This window comes from Mus musculus, chromosome 16, assembly GCF_000001635.26.
Source record: "Mus musculus strain C57BL/6J chromosome 16, GRCm38.p6 C57BL/6J".
Taxonomy (NCBI): Eukaryota; Metazoa; Chordata; class Mammalia; order Rodentia; family Muridae; genus Mus; species Mus musculus.
Window position 1 is genome coordinate 91,795,012 of NC_000082.6, and position 20,543 is coordinate 91,815,554.

A 20,543-nucleotide genomic window follows, 5' to 3' on the forward strand; every position below is an offset into this window, starting at 1 on the left:
AGGTTCACAAACCTCATTGTAGTGCTAGTCAAGTTTCCAAGTGCCTATGAGGAACATTATAAACTCAAGTCATAGCACTATATGCCTTTCTTTTAGGGACCGTTGGCCACAAGGCTGGTTTTCTAAGGGGAAGGCATGAACTTGGGAAGATTGTTAGGTTAGTAGGACAAGGGTCTATGAGAGGACACACAAAGCTATGCATGAGCAAAGTCTAGGAGGAGCACAAGCAAACAGTGTAGCAATGGCACAGGTGACCTAGCCTGAAGCTGGCCAGCCTGTGCAGGGGGACTTTGCACTGGATACTGGAACGTACTTGCAGCTAATTGTTCAAGAACTATGGGTTAAAGCATGTTTGGTTTGTTTTCTTTCTTTCTTTCTTTCTTTCTTTCTTTCTTTCTTTCTTTCTTTCTTCCTTCCTTCCTTCCTTCCTTCCTTCCTTCCTTTCTTTCTTTCTTTCTTTCTTTCTTTCTTTCTTTCTTCCTTTCTTTTTTTTTTTTGTTTGTTTTTGGAGACAGGGTTTCTCTGTGTAGCCCTGGCTGTCCTGGAACTCACTCTGTAGACCAGGCTGGCCTCCAACTCAGAAATCTGCCTGCCTCTGCCTCCCAAGTGCTGGGATCAAAGGTGTGCGCCACCACGCCCGGCTGCATGTTTGGTTTTCTTTTGGACTCCTCCAAAAGGGGACTGCAAAGTGGAAAAAGGATCCATTTTTTAATAGAGATGTCCCGATTCTTCTTTTCCCCTAACCCTGGGTGCAGTTCTTTCTTTGACAATGAATTTGCTTTCTCTTTTTCTGCTCGGTGACTTTCAGTTTCGTCAACATTGCTGTTCTTTTGAGGCCCTTCTGGACCCTCAGCTTAGTGTTTCACAGGTGTCTGTATCTCTTGCACTGCTACCTCGAAACCCTGGCTGCCAGCCTGAGCCATACACCAGCCACCACTCTGCCGTAGGCTCCTTCCTGCGACTTCTCACCTTATTCTTACCCTGAGTCAAATTACTCGAAGACCCAGTGTTTTCTGCTGTTTGTAGGACCACTCCCAGCGCAGTGGGTAATGGATGGTGATGTTAGCGAGCTCATAGTAGCCTTGAATGCGTTGTCTTAGGGAGGACTACAACAGTCTCGTCACAGTCTGAATAAGTGCAGCTGGTTTTGGTGTCAGGAAGGTGTACACTGTGTTAGGGAGGAAGTGTGGTAAAGGCACGTGGACTCCGAGATTTGAGTCTCCGTGTGCTGTGGTCTGGTGGTTTCAATAGAAATGCCCCCATAGATAGGTGGGCTTCCATGCTTGGGCATAGGGAGCAGCACTATTAGGAGGTGTGGCCTTGTTGGAAGAAGTGTGTCATTATGAGGCAGGCATTAAGGTCTTATATGCTCAAGCTACACTTAGTCACCTGCTGCCTTCCAATCAAGATTTAGAACTCTCAGCTCCTTCTCTAGCACAGTGTCTGTCACGCTTCTCACTATGTTGATAATGGATGAAATCTCTGAACCTCTCAGCCAGTCCTAGTTGGGTGTTTTCCTTTATAAGTGTTGGCATGGTCACGGTGTCTGTTCACAGCACTGGCAACCCTGACTAAGACTCGTGCCATTGAAAGCTGTACTAAAAGGGAAGGCACTACCAGTGAAAATTGAGCATGGATGGGAACACTGGGGTCCTAGAGTGAGCGAGCACGGCTGGAGTTGTTCCTGAGAGGTGAGGCAAGAACAGGACAGGGAAATAGTGACTGAACTTGACCTGTGGGTATCTCAGTGACATCCATGTCAGTGACCGAGAAGTCATTGGAGTCGTTAAGATCAGTGCCTGTGACGGGGCTGAAGAGGGCTTGACTGAGGAGGAGGGAAGGCCGCTGAGACACTGCAGTGCTGTACAGAGCAGGCCATGGTGGATACAGGATTCCAAGAATCAAGGATGCGCATCACAGGAGGTGACAGCATCCAGACCCAGCCTCCAGTGAACACACTTAACCTGAAAATCAGTCCGTAGTCAACAGTCCTAGCACTGGGGAGACAGAGGCAGGAGGATTGCTGCAAGGTCAAGGCCAGCCTGGCCTGTATAGTGAGCTCCAGGCTGCTCAGAGACTTCCAGAGACCTAGTCTCAATGGACAAACAGCGTACTCGTTTGATGAGGGGAGGGTGGTTTTGCTTTTGTTGGCTTGCCATGCTGGGATCACACTCTGGATGCTGCTGCCCTAGGCACCGTTCTGCCTCCCGTCTCAGTAAGGCCGAAACACGTGAGCTGGGAATGGCAGCATAGGCTCATGACTCCAGCTTCTAGAGGCGAAGACAAGATTGTAGGTTCAAGTCCAGCCTGGGCTGCAGACATGGTCTCAAAACTTCTTTTTTTTGCCCAAGTGGCAAAATTATAATATAAGAGTTTAACATTTGGAGACTTGGGGCTGGAGAGATGGCTTAGCAGTTAAGAGCACTGACTGTTCTTCTGAAGGTCCTAAGTTCAAATCCCAGCAACCAAGTGGTGGCTCACAACCATCTGTAACAAGATCTGACTCCCTCTTCTGGAGTGTCTGAAGACAGCTACAGTGTACTTACATATAATAAATAAGTCTTAAACATTTTTCTTTTTGGAGACTTAAAGGATGCTTTTGCCAGTTGGTGATTTTTTTTTTAAACCGTTAACCTAGTTTTGTGTAGTCTTTTTTGGTAACATTTTGAGATATTACAGGATTTTCTAAGCATTTTCAAGGTTACTTTCCTGTTTTTTTAAGATGAAGAATTTGTAGTTCTAGAAATGAGGTGCCTTGGAAGTTTGCCATTGTCAACCTTTTGAAAGTCTTAGAAGATTGAGATTGAGTGTAGTTTAATACAGCCATCAAGATAAACCTGATACACATTGATATACGTCAACATGAAATTAATCTTATTCAGAGGAGATGTGTGGTACCAGGCATTGATGGTGGGTGTGACCTGTAAACCACCTTCTAGATGTCTGTAAATCATAAGCTTGAACCCAAGTTAGAACATCTCTTCTCTCTGTTGTACTGTGAGCTGTAAACATTGTTAGCGTCCTTTGTCCAGATGAGGGGCTGCACTTGGCGTGTAGCTCAGGAATAAAACACAGTTAGCATGCATGTGGCCTAGGATTCATTCCACAGTCCAGGAGTGACAGATAACGATTGAAAATGCCAAAAGAATTGGGGGAACAAAAGTACAGATGTCATGTTCAGTATAAGGAAAAGGAGATGCAAGGCGAGGGAGAGAGTTCAGGGAAGCATTGTGAGAGCTGGAGTCTGGACCACCAGAGAGAGCCTTTTAAAGCTGAGCAGGCTTTCTGGCAAGTACAGACCCAAACACAGAGGGAGGGAGGGAGGGAGGGAGGGAGAGAGGGAGGGAGGGAGGGAGGAGGGGAGGGGAGGGGAGGGGAGGGAGGAAGGAAGGAAGGAAGGAAGGGAGGAAGGAAGGAAGGAAGGAAGGAGGGCGGATCCCCAGGGTAAGCCAGGTACAGCCCGCAAGCAACCCTGCCTCAGTAAAGTGGAGAGTGATCTGCAAAGACACTCAGAGTCGACTATACACACACACACACACACATACACACACACACACATACACACACACACACACACACACGCACATACACACACACGCCCGCACAGGTTCACACTTTCCACACATGCATAAACATAGGGAAGAACTGTAGAAAGGAAAACAAGTAAAATAGAAATGAATGTGTTGTCACAGTGCAGGAGGCAGAAGGTAGAACATTGTCTATCTGGTGTAACTGAGAAAGAGAGGAAACAAATTAGTCCGTCACCATTCCTAAGAAACTAGATCCAGCTAGTCTGAGCACTGTGTGCCTGAAAGACAGGTACTGCACACAGGGGCTGCAGAAGACCTGAGAGATCTGGAACAGTCTGCTTTCCAGAGCCCCCTGCTCCCACTGACTTACCTGCTGTGGGGGTTCTGGGTTTGATCTCTGGTGTCACAGGGGAAAAGAAAAAGGAAGGAAGGAAGGAAGGAAGGAAGGAAGGAAGGAAGGAAGGAAGGAAGAAAGAAAGAAAGAAAGAAAGAAAGAAAGAAAGAAAGAAAGAAAGAAAGAAAGAAAGAAAGAAACCCGACCCCCAGCTTACCCAGATGCTTTCTGGGCACAAGCCCATAGCAAGGTGAAGTAAATGGGAGGCGAGACAGAGGTGAGCATCAAGGCCCTGAGGGGAGGAGGAGACGGGAGAGAGGGGGTGGTGGGTGGGTGGGGGCACAGAAAGCAGGGCCCAAGTACAAACAAGCAACAGAGCGTCATCCCACACCAAGTTATTATAGAAAACCACTGTACAGCCAAGGCTACTCCACCCCAGTGGACAGTGATGCCACCATTTCAATCAAGCCACAGGGTGCTGTGGACCTGATCCAGGGCTTCAGAGACCAACTTAAACCCAAGACTTAAATAACCCAGAAGCTTCAATTGGCCAGAAGCAGGGAGGCAGGATTCAGCAAAGAATGAACATCAAACTTTTATTCTAAAAACAAAGACAAAACTAGAAGCAACGCCAGAGATATTATTCTGAAGAGAAATAAAACCTTTTTTAAAATAGAAGAAATGAAACAGTAGATATAAAAAGGCTAGAGAAAGTGACAGATAAAGAGTTGGACTGGAATTCATGAAGAATCTCCCTCCAGGGAGCAGAGCAACTGTACAGCAAATTCAGGACCATTATCTTGAAGTGGAAGGTTTGAAAGAGTGTGCCCAAGAGTACCGACCTGAAAAGACTACCCTAAAGTATATTCCACTTTAAACGTATCGGAGCACATGGAAGAAGAAATGATGTAGTTCTGAAGAAAATAGAGCAGCTTCAGATGTTGACCACAGTGTTTTGTTGCAAAAGAAAATTGAGTGACCTGTTTAATAGTCTTAGGGAAAGACTGAGGCAAGGATTTTAATATCCTGAAAAACTAATTTTCAAATGGAGCACAGACAAACTTTACCAATTTGTAGGGTCTCAAGGGGTACCTGTTATTTCTACTGTCTATTTATCTGTCCACCTGTCCATGTGTTCTGTCTATTCATCTTTCTATCCATCTTTTTTCCCTGTCCACTGAAAAGGTCTAGAAATAATGGTTGATCCCAGCAACAGTGGCATTCCAGATTGTGGACTAGAAATAGCATTTCCTGCTATAGGAAACCAGAATTTCTTGGAAAAAAATCTGATTCTAGGCCTGAAATATGAGCCATTCATGATGAACTTAGAAGGTGTGTCCTTTGATAGTGGTCAGCTCAGAACTGTGAAGGAACAGTAGAACAGTAATGGACAGACCGCCCTGGAGAAGCTGTGCTGCCCAGAGAAGGCAGTCACCAATGATGTGCACTTGGCCAGTTAGGGTATTCTCACAGCAGTGGGCTGGGCTTGATCCTCCTGCCTCTAACCGTGCGCTAGGATTACAGGCATGTACCACTACTGTTGGCTATACGTTACAAGAATATTTTGCCTTAGGAAAATCATGCAGCTGTTAAAGTCGAGTTAAATATAAAAAGATAAGAGCATTTGTTTTAGCTCCAACTTCTTTTGTTGGTTGGAACGCATTCATAAAGATTTATTTCTCTCATTAAATATTTGGTTACTCCCCGCTATCATATATTTTGGAGAGGCAGGTAAAATGACTGATTTGTTACTTTCCTTTATATTTAGCACCTTTTTCTTTTCTTTTTTTTTGTGAAATTTATTATGTTTTAAGAACTTGTAAATAAAATAGCATGCAGAAATTAACTAGACCCAAAGTCTATACAGTACATTTGTTGCTTTTGCATTTACCATCATTACTGTTTTGTTTTGTTTTATTTTATTTTATTTTAAACACAATCTTCTGTAGCCCAGGCTGGCCTCAGCCTCTCTCTGTATCGAGGGTGACTTGAATTTCCACGAATCCTCTGGATCAAGGATGGTAGTTCCCTGGAGTTATGGGGTTGTGAGCATGTAACTCCACACGTGGTTGTGTCCTACTGGGTTGCACTCAGGACCTCCTGGGTAGTAGGAAAACACTTTACTGACTGAGCCTCATCTCTGACCCCAATGCTTTTCTTCTCAATCCTCCTCCTGATTAAGTCCTCTCCAAGCTGAGTGTACAGTCTTCTTGCTATTGATCCCTAAGAGAATAGTGTGGGTCACACAGGAAACGTCAATGCTGACAGTGGCCACGTGAGTACCAGAACTCAAGGCCTTGTGATTCTTGACATAAGGTTTTGTATTTTCCAACTGTTTAACGTAAGGGTGTGTGTTTCAGTAATATTTCCTTCCTTCCTTCCTTCCTTCCTTCCTTCCTTCCATTCATTCATTCATTCATTCATTCATTTTGGTGCACTGTTGAGTGTTGAAGCAGATCCGAGTGTATTAGCCAAGCAAGCATGTACATGGGCTGTACTCTGAATCCTCTGACTGTTTTATGTGGGGACATATTGCAGCAGAGACAAGGTTTTCTTCCTCTAGCTGTACCGAGTGTCACCATGCGAGTGTCACCATGCGAGTGTCACCATGCGAGTGACTGGCTGAGTTTGCTGGGGCTTTTCTCTTCCAGGTATAGGAGGGATTGCTAGCATGCCACCACTCACAGCTGTTGCTCCTGTGCCAATGGGCTCCATTCCAGTTGTTGGAATGTCTCCACCCTTAGTATCTTCTGTCCCTCCAGCAGCAGTGCCTCCCCTGGCTAACGGGGCTCCTCCCGTCATACAGCCTCTGCCTGCGTTTGCGCATCCTGGTACGTGCCTACGTTTCTCTGGTTAAATGTGTTTTGCCACTGTCTAGTTACCACAGACAAAGGGATGGTAAATCTCTATTTGAGTTCTCCTTTCCACCCAGCGTATGACATGACGCGTGCTAAGACTGAAAGGAAAGAAAATAAATGTCATTGTGGAACAGACAGAGAAACCCAGTGGTGAGAGCCAAGAGCTGACTCGCCTTCCAAGGGCCCAATAAGAGCAGCAGCGATGGGCAGTATTTGAACATTCCGTATTTTCATTCATCAGTTACTTCTATTCTTTAACTTCCATGAGTTAGTTGCTAATACACCAGCCACAGAATAGAATTCCACAGTGAGGAAAACCGAGCAGTGTTGAACAGGTAGAACTGGGCAGAGTGGGAAAGAGAGGCAACTAAGTGGCCAAATAGATTAAGCTCACACCGTTAACACTTGCTTAATTGAAGGAACGGATGTAGTTATTTTGGATTCTGGTTTAGCTAATTTCATTTTGAAACTTTATTCAAAGTCTTTTCCTATAATTAAAGCATCAACTATAACTATAGATAGCCTTGGCCTAACAAATCATACCGAATATATAGAAGAATGGGATTCTTTCTAAAAAGCTCTTTGGATATCTGAGCAAATTCAGTAGTACCAGCAGCATAGGCTTTACCGTTAGATCTGTGTCACTATTGCTGTACCTGAGCAGCCTGCACTTAGCATGCGTGTGTGTTCCCAGTGAGAGGAGGAGTCTAATACGCCTCATCTGTCTGTCCGTTGCAAGTTCTAAATGTAAGGCTGCACATGATAGCAGCCAACATCGTTCATGTAACTGTCCCAGTGGTGTGAGCAAACCCACACACTTGTTCTCTTTTGTGCTGTGGCAAGGTCGAGGGGAGAGGCTATGGCTAGGGTCTCATCAGGTCAGATGGGAATCACACACAGATCTGCTCCTCCCTAGCATTACAAGGCATCTGGCCAAGACTGGGAAGCCTGTGACTTCTTGGCTGCTACATCTGGAACTAATATTTTAGCTCCTTTGATGGTAAGAAAATGCCATCTTACTTGGAACAGTACCTACAAAATGTGATACTAAATGTTCAGTGAAGAGTAAAATTTTATGGATGTCAGCCTTATGCTCAGTCAGGTGATTCTTAGCAGAGCAAATAAATCTAGGAGTGTTTTATTTTGGCAAGAAGACAGGGTATGGGGTAGTGGCTGTGACTCCGTGCTAGGGGAAGGAGGGGCCACTGCTTCAGAGTTATGACTTCATGTCTAGATGTTTGAACTAAGGGACGTTTCTTAATTTTATAGAATTAAAACTAATCAATGTTTTATTTTTATAGCAGCCACATTGCCAAAGAGTTCTTCCTTCAGCAGATCTGGTCCAGGGTCACAATTAAACACTAAGTTACAGAAGGCACAATCATTCGATGTCGCCAGGTAAGACTGCTTGGTTTTTATTTTTAAATTTATTTATTTTTTTGTATATGAATACACTGCAGCTGTCTTCAGACACACCAGAAGAGGGCATCAGATCCTATTACAGATGGTTCTGAGCCACCATGTGGTTGCTGGGACCTGCAACCACATGGAAGAGCAGGACCTGGAAGAGCAGACAGTGAGTGCTCTTAACTGCTGAGCTATCTCTCCAGCAAGACTGCTTGTTTTTAATGCAGTTACTTAAAGCATTATTTGATTTTCTTTAAATGAATTTTGTCCTTCTTAATTTTCTTAAAGGTTTATTTTATGGTTTTGCTTGCTTGTACCTACATATACACATGTATGTATGTGTACCACATTCCTGACGCCCATGGAGGTCAGTAGAGGGAGCTGGAGCCTCTGGACTTGACGTACCGACACAGTTATGAACCCCTGTGTGACTGCTGGAGATCAAACCCGAGTCCTGCAAGAGCAGCAGTGCTCTAACGCACTGGACCGTCTGTCCAGCCCCAGCCTTTACTTTTACCTTGTTTAATTTTATAGAGTGCTAATAACACCTTTTAAAGTTCTACATAATGTTATTATAACTCATCATTTATTTCTTGAGGATGACAAATGAAGAGCATGCCATTGTCCTAATTTTTTTACAAACAGAATTATGGTAGTACCGGCTGGGTGTACTGCTGAGAGGCAGAAAGAGCATGCCACATGTGAGAGCTGTGCTCAGCAGCAGCACCAGAAAAGAAACACAACTGGACGGACTAGAACAGTCTCTGGGGAGCTAGGAAAGCCAATTAATGATCTTGTATTAATCATTTAAAAGCTTATGAATTTTTTATATGAGATTTGAGCCAAAGTTGGTCTTGCTTTTAATACTGTCATAATCTCACAGTCTGTCTGCCTTAGTGGTAAAATAGTAGTAACCAGATTGTGGTGAACTGCGCCATTCAGATGACTGTCCCCGGTCACATATGTGGCTCACGTTGGAGAGTCTCTACAGTCTCATTTCTTATATGTGACCAACCATAGTTTCATGTTGTCTGTCATATGTTTCTTTTACTCCTTGCTGTTTTCTACAGCTGAGATTTAAGCTCATATTCATGTTAAAATTCCTCCCTATCTCAAACTGGAGTTTCATGTGTTTTTGACTTTTCTCACATGATTTTGAATTCTGCCTTAAAATTGCTTTATAATGCTAGGATGACTAACAGATGGTCAGCAAATATTAAAGTCTTTAGATGGTTGAGTTTTCTACATGTGTAGTGATCTTTTCAATACTGTGAAGTTGTGACGATTTCATAATGGAGCTCCCTAGCTTTCAGGTAAGGTGCTCTTGAGTTTTCAGTCTGCTTCTGCTCGGAGGAATGAGGTAGACAGCTGTTGCTTGATAACACTCTGGAAGAGCGAAGAGTGTCTCTGTGCAACACCCTTTATCTTTGCTGTGCAGGGGCAGATAGTTAGCTTTTAGTCAACAGGCAGGGTTTGGCATTAGCCAAGCATCAGTGAGACAGAATGAGAGAAGTGTTGCAGAAGTACTTACAGCAGCGTCCAGCGTGGTAAGTGTTCTCGTTATGAACTTACGGGAAGTCAGGAAGGTGGAATCTGTTGACTCTCAGGGACTTTACATTGTGAGTGTAACCACATGGACACCACAGGTGTTAATGAATGACAGCGAAAACTTCATTCTGTGCCTAAATCTTGATTTGGTGTGTGACATGATTCTTTGTAAGCATGGAAGGAGAAGACATGTGGAGCCTTACTTATCTGCCTTCCACATGGAATGCCACTTTCCTGTCTTCGTTGTGTTGATGGAGCTACTTGACCAGCCGTGAGACTCTCACAGACTGTCCATGTCAGTGTGATACTTGTGTGGTCTCACTGTTAGCAGGGTTACCTCGGGTCAGTGTTGGAGCTCATTGGCAAGAAGACATCAGTGTTGGATTACAGTCAGGAAAGTGGAGCCCCATGCCGGCTCCACTGCTCTGCCAGGAATTTAAACCTCCCAGCAGGAAATATCCGACTTTATTAAGAAGTGGCTCCCAGGGACAGTAAGGCAGCTCAGAGGGCAAGAGTGTCTGCCTCTAAGTCTGAGGACCTGGGTTCCATTCCCAGAACCCATGGGGCAAACAGAGAGAACCAACTCCTGCTGATTGTCTTCTGGCCTCTACACATGGGTCCATGGGTCATGTCATGTGTGCACTCTCTCTCTCTCTCTCTCTCTCTTCTCTCTCTCTCTCTCTCACACACACACACCCCTCAAGTAGATAAATAAATGGAAAAACAAAAAAGAAATGAGTATATTTTGATAACTTGTTGTAGAGAAAGGTAAATATTTTGAAGTGTACTTTTAAAAAGTCAGTTGTTAGCATTGCTTTTTAACTAAAGGAGAAATTCCTGAATGCTTAGCAAAAACCTGGGCAGTATATAATGCCTCAGCTCTGGGAATATTTTCCATGTGTTACTGGAACCTTTGAATTATTAAATAATATGTAGAATATGAGACGGTCACCTGATTTGTTGTTTTTCTTTATAAAAAAAAGTTTAGCTAGTGTTTTAAAGATTTCCTGTGTGTGTGTCTGTGTCTGTGTCTGTGTCCTGTGAATGCAGATGCTCTCAGAACACCAGGAGAAGGTGTTGGAGCCCATGAGCTGGGTCACAAGGAATTGTGGGCTGTGTGACTTGGGTGCTGGCAGCTGGACCTCTGTCCTGGAAGCAAGCACTCTTAACTGCTGAGCTGTCTCTCCAGCCCCTAATTTACTTCTTGAAAGATGTCTATACTGATGTGTAGAGGCACAATGACTGGCTTAGTGGCAGGACTTTCCCTCGACGGGGCCCTGGGTTTGACCCCAACCCCACCAGGAGAGAAAAGTCAACACCGCCAACCTTAGACAGACATGTTTGAACCCCAGCAATCTGTGCTCACAGTGCACCAACCACCCTCTCCTTCTTCTTTCCCCACAGCGCCCCTCCAGCAGCAGAATGGGCTGTGCCTCAGTCATCAAGGCTGAAATACAGGCAGTTATTCAACAGCCACGACAAAACTATGAGTGGACACTTAACAGGTATTTACAAGCAAAAATATAGTCATTGCTTTAAGTAGAGCTCGTTTCTAGATACCGAGTCAAGAAAGAGTATTTTCCTGATGCCTTGTCTACTTCCTTACTTCTAGGTAGGGTTCATTGTTTCAGCTCTGCTGTGTTTTCAAGTACTGGTAACTCTATCCACATTACCTTATCCCCCACTACTTCTGTCTTCACCCTGTCTCCTGTTGGTAAACTAGAAAACAGGCCTGAACCCTCTTGCACCGGTCAGTGGGACAGCGGTAGAGAAGGAGCTGTGCCCAGGGCGTCCCGAGTCTCTCCAATGTGCCTCTGCTGAAGAGGCTGTTCCCTCGGTCAGACATGGAGGCTGGATGCAGGGTACCGGGTGTGGAAGGAGTGACTCTGCTGTCCTCATTGCCTGCTGCTCATCTCTTTGGATATCATTTTTTTGTCTATGAAAGGAAAGGCTAAGAATTAATTTCCAGGATCTCAGTGGGTTTTCTAAAGCATATTGATACTGTTATCCTAATAATATCTAAATAATATTAGATTGTTTTAGAATTAGATAAAAATTTCTTTGGATAAATAATATCCTAATAATATCTAAAGCATATTATTCTTATCTGTGAAAAGAGTAGAGAAGCTTTTCAGATAACTTCCCAAATATCTATTGTGAGTACTTAAAACTACCTAATTGAATGCTATAAAAAGCGTAATCTTTAATGAAGGTGATTAGAGACCTCTCGTGAGCCATCCCGTCCTGGCAAGTGGAAGGGAAGGAGGGTGAGCTGTCTGGACCAGCCAGTATGCAGAGAACATGCAGCAGCCTCTAAGGTTTGAGACCTGTCTACTCCGCTAGCATTTTATTAAGACATGATCAGGGTCGACTCTGGCATGATACCAGTCAGAAAGGTGCCGTTTAGGTTTGTGTGAGTGAGAAATCACTGTCTGTACACAGCTAAGCTTTACCCAGTGGCAGAGGGACAAATGGCAGCTGGTGACAGAAGATACCTAGTGGCAGATCATGGGCAAACTGCTTGTGTAGCCTGTGTGGGTTGATCTGTTACACAGAACGTTTTAATTGTGGTTCTTTAAACATTGCTTTGTATTGCTTATTTATGATCATAATTTTTACTTCCAGATGAGAAAAAAATGACTTTTTAAAAAATGACTTTTTAAAAAATGACTGGAGGAGGCCTTCAGGCTGCTGTGCTCTTGAACCCTGTCTCCATGATAGATGCACACGTTCATCTAACACTAATCAGCTCTCTGCGCGCCACACTTTTCCAGAAGTAGCAGTGCTTCGTGATTTTAGGCATAAATACACACACACACACACACACACACACACACACACACACACACAGACACACACACATACACACACATACATACATACACACACACACACATACACACACACAGACACACACACACAGACACACACAGACACACACACACATACACACACACACAGACACACACACATACATACACACACACACACACACACACACACACACACACACGTGCGCGCCTTTGCAGGCACTGAAAAAGTCTTAGTTAATGTCGTTCTGAGAGGGCATGTTTGACACTGTGCTCCATACACACTCAATATTTCTTAAGAACATTATTGGTATTAGTTGGTATTAGTGTTTTATTGTGAACTAGTTTAATATTCTTTCATGTTGGGATATATTTTTTTAAGTTGTTTCTCTTTTAAAGCTTTTTTTTAGATTTATTTATTTATTATATATAAGTACACTGTAACTGTCTTCAGACACACCAGAAGAAGGCATCAATTTCATTACAGATGGTTTTGAGCCACCATGTGGTTGCTGGGATTTGAACTCATGACCTTTGGAAGAGCAGTCAGTGCTCTTAACCAGTGCACCATATCTCTAACCCCAGGATGTATTTTTTATGAGTGATAGAGGTATTACCTATATTCCGAAGATATGGCCTATACACTTGAATGTAAATCCTTTTAAAAACTATAGCAAAGCATAAGATTTGAAGTATTCCAACTAGTTCCAGCAAGTATGTAAGGTGTAAATTTTATCTACAAGCCAGATACTGGCAGTCATTGGTATGCTTGGACATAAGAACAGACACTTACAGCTTCTTAATCTGGTTCAGCAGCTTCAACCACTACAGGTGTAGTGGTCTTATGTCCTGAACAGCAGGCCAGTGACTTAGAGGAGTAACCAGGCTGTGCTTGTCTGTCATCCGCGCCTGTGCTCACAGGTGTTGTTGCCATTTTTAGTATATTAGACACAATGATGAGCCTGAAAACATAGACATAGAAAAGGATTATTTGAACTGAGTGGTAATAATGATTTAGGAATTTTTTATGTGTTTATGTAACATACATATGAATACACACATAAACATATGTAACAACAATTAGGGAAGAAAAGGAAGGGACAAATGATATTCTAATGATATTATAACTCAAGATATCTAAAAATACATTATACCAGGATGAAAAACAACAAATAAGTCAGAGAGAGCAAATGCTATAAAGCTCTTTCAAGGACTGTGCACATTCCTGCATCCTAACTGACCCATGGCACAGCGGGCAGCAAATGCACATGGCTGCTGCGTGTGCCAACATCTGTTCTGAATGGGTCCCCCTCAATGTCCTGCTCTGTTTTCACAGACAGACGTCTTGGTGTCTTCAAATTCTGGCTCCTTAGAGTGTGTTAGGATGCCAGCTGGCCCATCTGTAGAGTGACCCTCTCTTCCTCTGAGTATGTCCCGGTGACTTAGCTGACACAGCTGGCTAGACATACACTCCTTTCCTTTCACATAATCTGATGTATATGTTATCCCGTGCTTTCAAAAAAACAAGGCCTGCAGTTCTTTGTGTAGGGTTGAGGCCTTGAGAGCTCTCCTCCATCCACGTGAGCACATCTACTGGTGTCATTGTTGTTCAGACTAGGTTTAGGCAGCCATGTTGACGAGCCTGAAACACATATACAAACAATATTAAAGAAACTGAGCAGGTTATAGTTATTTAGGAATTTGTTACATATATATGTAATATAAACATATATACACACATGTAACAGGGAGGAAAAGAAAGGGACAAATGATGTAACAATATTGAAATATCAAGAAGAGTACTTAAGAGTAAGTTATACCATGAGTAAGTTATACCATGATGAAGAGCGGCACACAATCGACAGAGAGCACGTGTGTGCGTGTGCTGCTACAGAGAAGGTCTGTGAGCCTTTTAATGCTTTCTCTTCCTCTTAGAGATGTGTTTCAGTGCTGTGTGGTTATACACCAGTTAAGTGTGAGAGCCAGTGCTAAGTCTCTCTCCGTTGGACACAAAGCATCGGACTCCATATAATTGCATCTTTTCCATGTGTTCAGGTTCCCTCCGCAGACACGGAGGCACGTAATCGAGTTTGTGGAGTTGAGATTTCAGTTGTCTCGAGAGCTTCCTGTGAGCGGCACTGTAATACCGATGCCCACTCTGTGTGTGCGTGTGCTGCCACAGAGACTGTCTGCCAGGTCAAGGCTCAGTTCTGGCATTCGGTACAATTCTGTCTTAGTTGTTGGATCTATTTTGATGCTACAACAAGGGTTCCAATTGTAGAGATAGTTGTGATCTTCCAGGGCAGGGAGCCATAAACATTTCCATGAGGAGTAAGGTAATCCACAGTGTAGGCTCGTCGGCCACTCACGAGTCCTCAGATAAGCAGCGTGGATGTGTGTTGCGGGCTGCACAGCAGTTGCAATTCTTGCATCTTTGACACTGTGTCCTCAAAGCAGCTGGTTCTCATCCTGAGATGAGTGGGCACAAAAGAGTCTCAATAAAAGTATTTATAATTGCATGAGCAGTCCTGTGTGCCGTCATCTGCCAGCCGGTTTTGGTTACAATTTCTTTCATTTCAGAGGTAAGGTAACTTGTTTCACTAATGTCAGGCAAAGACTGGAGTGCAAGTCTCCCGGCTCCTGGGTAGATAGTCAGTTCTCCACGGTCGATGTGCGTTGTGTGTCTGAAGCAGATGCACACAAGCTCTGAGTGGAGAGAGCTGTAACAAGGAGCTGCCCCCTCAGACTTCGCTGTTTTCATGGTGCAAGTGAGTAGTGCTACACACTAAAGTGGTCAGCAAGCCTTCATTTCACAATGCCGTAATAACTTGAGACTCTTTACATTAGCCATAAAAATTATTTAGCACTTAAATACTCCCAACACTCCCAAATATAGCAGACTGCTTACCGTTCATAAGAACCCTGTCTGGAAGCCGCCTGAATGTCACTGAAGTCTAGTGGACACTTGTGACACAGTCCCATGGTAACGAGCTGTGCAGCAGTGAGGGCTCTGCTCGAGGCCATGTGTGCTCTACTGAGCAGAGCTAGCCAGGGCTAACAGAAGCATTAGAAGTTGACTCTCCTCACTAGGAGAGTCAAAGAGGAGAAGGAAAGATGCGCTTCTTGCATTCCAGGCAAATGCTCTTTGACAGTCAACTTAGAAAATGAGTTCTAAGAAAAGACATACATTGTGTGAGTTTGCACGTGTACATTAATGTACACTTTTCTGCCAATACGTTATATGTAAATAACAGTTAAAAATATTTCCAGTAATAGAAATGGTACCCATCACCTGCTGGGAAACTGTGCATGGGTGTCCAGCTCGGTGTTATGGTTCCTCACCTGTCACAGATGTGCTCAGAGCCCGGACATGAGCAGGCCTGGGAGGGAGCAGCTCCCCTGCCCCAGGCCCTCAGCAGCCGGGCCTGCAGCATCTTGCTGGTTAGGATGCTTCCCTTCATTTGGGGACATCGCAGCCTCTGCTCCTAGCTATGCAGGAACACAACTGCTTCTGTGTTTCACAGTAAGGTGACATTTGGAAACTAATGGGGATCTGAAGTTTATACTTGGGAAAGGAATCTTCCTGTTCCTTGGTTCATGAGTGTTCCTGGCACTACACCTTTGAGACCGTGCTACACTGTGACTGTTTGCGCTTCCCTGACACTGGCCCAGCACTCAGAATCTGTGATTACAATTTTTAATCTTAGAGCTAAAGCTACTCTGTGCCAAGAATAAAGATGCTCATTATCTTAACAACAGAAAATTCATTTTGAAAGGAAAGTTGAAATTCTAGTGACCTTTAGCTACTCACATCTTTTTTTGTTTTGGTTTGGTTTTTGGTTTTTTGAGGCAGGGTTTCACTGTGTAGACCTGGCTATCCTGGAACTCACTCTGTAGACCAGGCTGGCCTTGAACTCAGAAATCTGCCTGCCTCTGCCTCCCGAGTGCTTGGATTAAAGGCGTGCGCCACCACGCCCGGCTAGCTACTCACATCTTAATGCATATGTAGTGACATGGTTGGTATTTGTAGTGGTACCGTTAGAGGACCTGCTAAGGCCTCTTCCTCTTTTCTTTGTTTGATGACAGCCATGATGAAATCAGCTGGTGGTATCTGAGGCAGAAGATATTCAATCTATAGGTATTAAGTCTCCATTTATAAATAAAAGCCCCACACACACAAAAAGAAATAATCTGACCAAAGGGGCAGTCTGTTTGACGCTCTAGTCTTTGGTTTTTTTTTTGAGACAGGGTTTCTCTGTAACTCTTCTATACCCATTTTGTAGACCATGCTGTCCTGGGACTCACAGAGATCCTCCTGCCTTTGTGCCCCACGTGCTGGGACTAACAGTGTGCACAGCACACCCAGCCTGAAGCTCATGTCTTCAGTGTGCTTGCTGGTCATCTGCTCAGCAGAGTCTGACCCCGCTGTGCTTTCCTCCCTTGAGCTGTAGCTTCCTTTCCTTCCTGAGTGCTCCTGGGTAATCTGTGCAGTATTGTGGCTGCAGGAGACTGCGGGGACCTGTGTGCAGCCTCTGGACTCTCAGGGAATGTCTGATGACTCACCTCGTGTCCTTTCTCGGTTTCTGGTTAGGTCCCCAGGCAAGAACTATTCTCATGCAATCAAGTTTACCCCAGGCTCAGCTGGCTTCAATATGGTAAGGAAGCACACGTTCCGTGGTTTGTATAAAGTAGAACGCGCTTAGGGTGGGTTTCCTCATCGGCTTTGAGATTCAGATCCTTGTTTAGAGAGGATGGAATATGCTCAGTCACTAACACAACAAGCCCTAAGGACTTGACGTATAACCTAACAGTTCTTTCTCTTAATAACTTACTTGTTTTCATTTCATGTGCATCGGTGTTTTCCCTGCATGCATGTCTGTGTGAGGATGTCAGATCTTGGAGTTACAGACAGTTGTGAGTTGCCATGTAGGTGCTGGGATTTGAACCTCTAAAAGAGCCGTCAGTGCTCTTGACTGCTGATCCATCTCTCCAGCCCTGGCTAACAATTCTTAACCCAAGGCCAGAGTCCTTTCTCCCAAAGACTTCAGACCAAACCTCTATATTGTTTTACTTACAAATACTTTTAGTTTTTTTATTTAACTATAACCATTATGTCACCAGTTCACCTAAATATTTAAGTAGTCATTCATGTCAAATTAGCGAGCTAATCTTCAAATGCCTTACATCAGCTAATAGTTTTATTTGTTCAAAGGAGTAAAACAAATCTATACAATATTTAATTCATATATTTAAATATCTTTTAATGATTATTTGTGTGTGTGTGTGTTTGTGTGTGTTGTCTACATATATGTCTGTGTACCAAGTACATGCCTGGTGCCCTTGGAGATCAGAAAAGTATAGTGAGAATTTTTTGTTTCTTTAAAAAACACAGAAATATTATGGGAATATGGTTGTCTTAGTTAGGGTTTTACTGCTATGAACAGACACCATGACCAAGGAAACTCTTATAAGGACATTTAATTGGGGCTGGCTTATAGGTTCAGAGGCTCAGTCCATTATTATCAAGGTGGGAGAATGGCAATGTCTAGGCAGGCATGGTGCAGGAAGAACTGAGAGTTCTACATCTTCACCCAAAGTCTGCTGAAAGACTGGTTCTCAGGTGGTTATGAGGAGGGTCTTATAGCCCCCACCCACAATGGCATACTTTCTCCAACAAGACCATACCTACTAATAGTGCCACTCCTTGGCCCAAGCATATTCAAACCACTACAATGGTTTTCTTTTAATCCCAGGTGTGGGATATGGGGCTGCTTCAGATTATCTACAGCAGCTGACTATGATTTGCCTTGTGCTCTGGCAGGGGTGTGATTTTGCCAGCTGCACATACTTTCTGCCCTTGTGTGACATTTTGACTTCTGAGGACTGTTTAGAGGGTATATAAATGCTGGGCCCCTGAAAGGGGTGATGGGTTACTGTTTGCAATTTGTTACGTAGTCATACACAAAGAAGAAACAACAAGAAGAAGAAATTCGATATCCTGATGGCAAAGATCAAACTTGCCCCAAGGAACTTGCTGCCCCTGGTCAGCAGAAGTAGTCTAATGATAACATCGTCCACCCCTGACTTTATTCAGAGATCTCTTTCCTTTCTTCTCTATCCTTTTTTCCTCTCTTATCTAGTGTTAGGGGACTGAAAGGATAGAAAAAATGTGGAGAAAGGTGGAAAAAAGAGGAACCCGCAAAATAGCATAAGACCAGCTACAGAGGAGGGCAGCAGATCCTCTGGATCTGGAGTTAGAGATAACTGAGCCCAGCTCTGTAGTGCTGGGAACCAAACCTGTATCCTCTGAAAGAGCAGTTAGTGTTCATAACCGCAGAGCCATCTCTTCAGCTCATTAATTGATATATTTTAAAAATCCGCTTTAATCTCTGTCCTGGTTGGCAACTCAGCGTGTGTGCCTCCTGAGGCACTGCAGCAGCGTAAACGACTGAGAGAGTTTGCTTTGCTCTTTGCAGTAGGACTAGTGGTATAGAGCGTGTACGTCCTTTGAAATGCACAGTGCCCCTGCTAATGCACAATAACTTCTAATAGGCATTGATGAGTGTGGCTCCAGCTAGGAAAGTTTCCTTCTATTTAAATGCTAACCAAAATTATTTTCTCTTCCCCCTCCCCCTTCTCTCCTCCTCCTCCTCCTCCTCCTCTCTAAGAATGAGAATGATTTCTTGTGAAGCATGCCTCTTTTAGTTGTATGTTGCTGGCAGCCTGGAAAATAGGCCTGGTGTCTACTGCTCACATGCCAAGTCTTGGCATTTGATGCAGGGTGATACGACTTCTCTACAAGAGACTACTAAGCTCATTGTTCCCCTCTCTTCTTCCCTCCTGTGTAGTAGAGTCTGCCTTTTCCTTAGAATAGGCCAGCTACTGAGTGTTCCCTACCTGTGACACATCCAGTCTCTTGAAGTCTAGTCCAACCAGCACCCCAGGGCCCTCTGAGACAGGTCTAAGCTGTGCAGCTGGTTGAACGTTTCTTAGGGTGCCGTTGTACTTACTTCCACTTTTCATTGATGATTTACCTGATTTCATTGATAATTCAAGGCATCGCTATTAGAATGATATAATTTTTTTTCCACACTAAAAAAAAAAAAAAAAACTTTACTTTTCGTGGCTCTTCCTTAGCCAGTTTATGGGGGAGAATGGGAGTTTTGAAAACCATTCCGTCTGACTTACCCTAAAGCAGCCTGTGCTGTTGACCTTCTGAGTAAATGTATGCTCCAACGACATCTCCTGATTGTGATTGAAAGACCAGCTGTTTACTGCATTGGCTACTTGGACAAGTTCATCTTTAAGGCTGATGATCATTGGATTGTTAGAATGAGGTGGGAGAAATGCCCCCAACTCCAGAGGTGGACTGGAGACTAGAGAGATCAACTCCTAGATACGTGAATGGCCCCTGGGTGGAACCTGTCTGCTCCTATTTTTGTAGAGGTTTTATAGTAAACGCAGACATGCCCATTCACTTATATGTTGTCCACCACTTCTTGTCAAGAGTTAAATTTGGTATAACAGGGCTGCTGTGTCTTATAGACCATGAAATAGTTTGCTGTGTTATCCTTTATTTTGTCAGCCCTTTGTCTAGCAGGTAGAATTTTAACACTACAAGTACTTAAGTATAATATGGTTTAAATGGTCTTGCAAGGATCTAGAAGAGGATTGTTATAATTATAGTTAGCATCTGTTGAATGCTGAAGACGGTCCAACTGTGTGGATGATCTTTTTTATCCTTCCAGTAGTCTGAAACAGAACTGGTTCTATAAGCTGGCACGCTGAAGGATTCTGTTGGCTCAGGATCAGAGTAAGGAAATAGAACTTGCAACTCGCTGGTGAATAGTAAGATCTCTGCATTTTTTGTGAACTGGATTGCATGAATTTTCTGTTGAATTAGGAATCTTTCTGACATTGATCAAGATGGAAAACTCACTGCAGAAGAATTTATCCTAGCTATGCACCTAATTGATGTTGCCATGTCTGGTCAGCCACTGCCGCCCGTCCTGCCTCCAGAATACATCCCTCCTTCCTTCAGGTAAGTAACGTTTTA

The 20,543-nt window shown here is 43.8% G+C and overlaps 1 protein-coding gene across 15 annotated transcripts in view; it reads left to right on the plus strand.

Annotated features, from left to right (window-relative positions):
* Itsn1 (intersectin 1 (SH3 domain protein 1A)) overlaps nt 1-20,543 on the plus strand; it is a 191,282-nt gene that overhangs the window by 65,702 nt on the left and 105,037 nt on the right. For 14 of the 15 annotated variants that reach the window (XR_001781793.1, XM_006522934.4, NM_010587.2 and 11 more), the window contains exons 6-10: nt 6,516-6,695; nt 8,024-8,120; nt 11,082-11,182; nt 17,079-17,142; nt 20,391-20,528. Coding sequence is in view for 14 of the 15 variants with exons in the window: in XM_006522934.4 (XP_006522997.1) it covers nt 6,516-6,695; nt 8,024-8,120; nt 11,082-11,182; nt 17,079-17,142; nt 20,391-20,528 (580 nt within the window). In the remaining variant the exon portion in view is untranslated. Of the gene's footprint in view, nt 1-6,515; nt 6,696-8,023; nt 8,121-8,262; nt 9,677-11,081; nt 11,183-17,078; nt 17,143-20,390; nt 20,529-20,543 lie in introns of those variants that run through there. The other variant, XM_006522937.3, reaches the window with a different exon arrangement.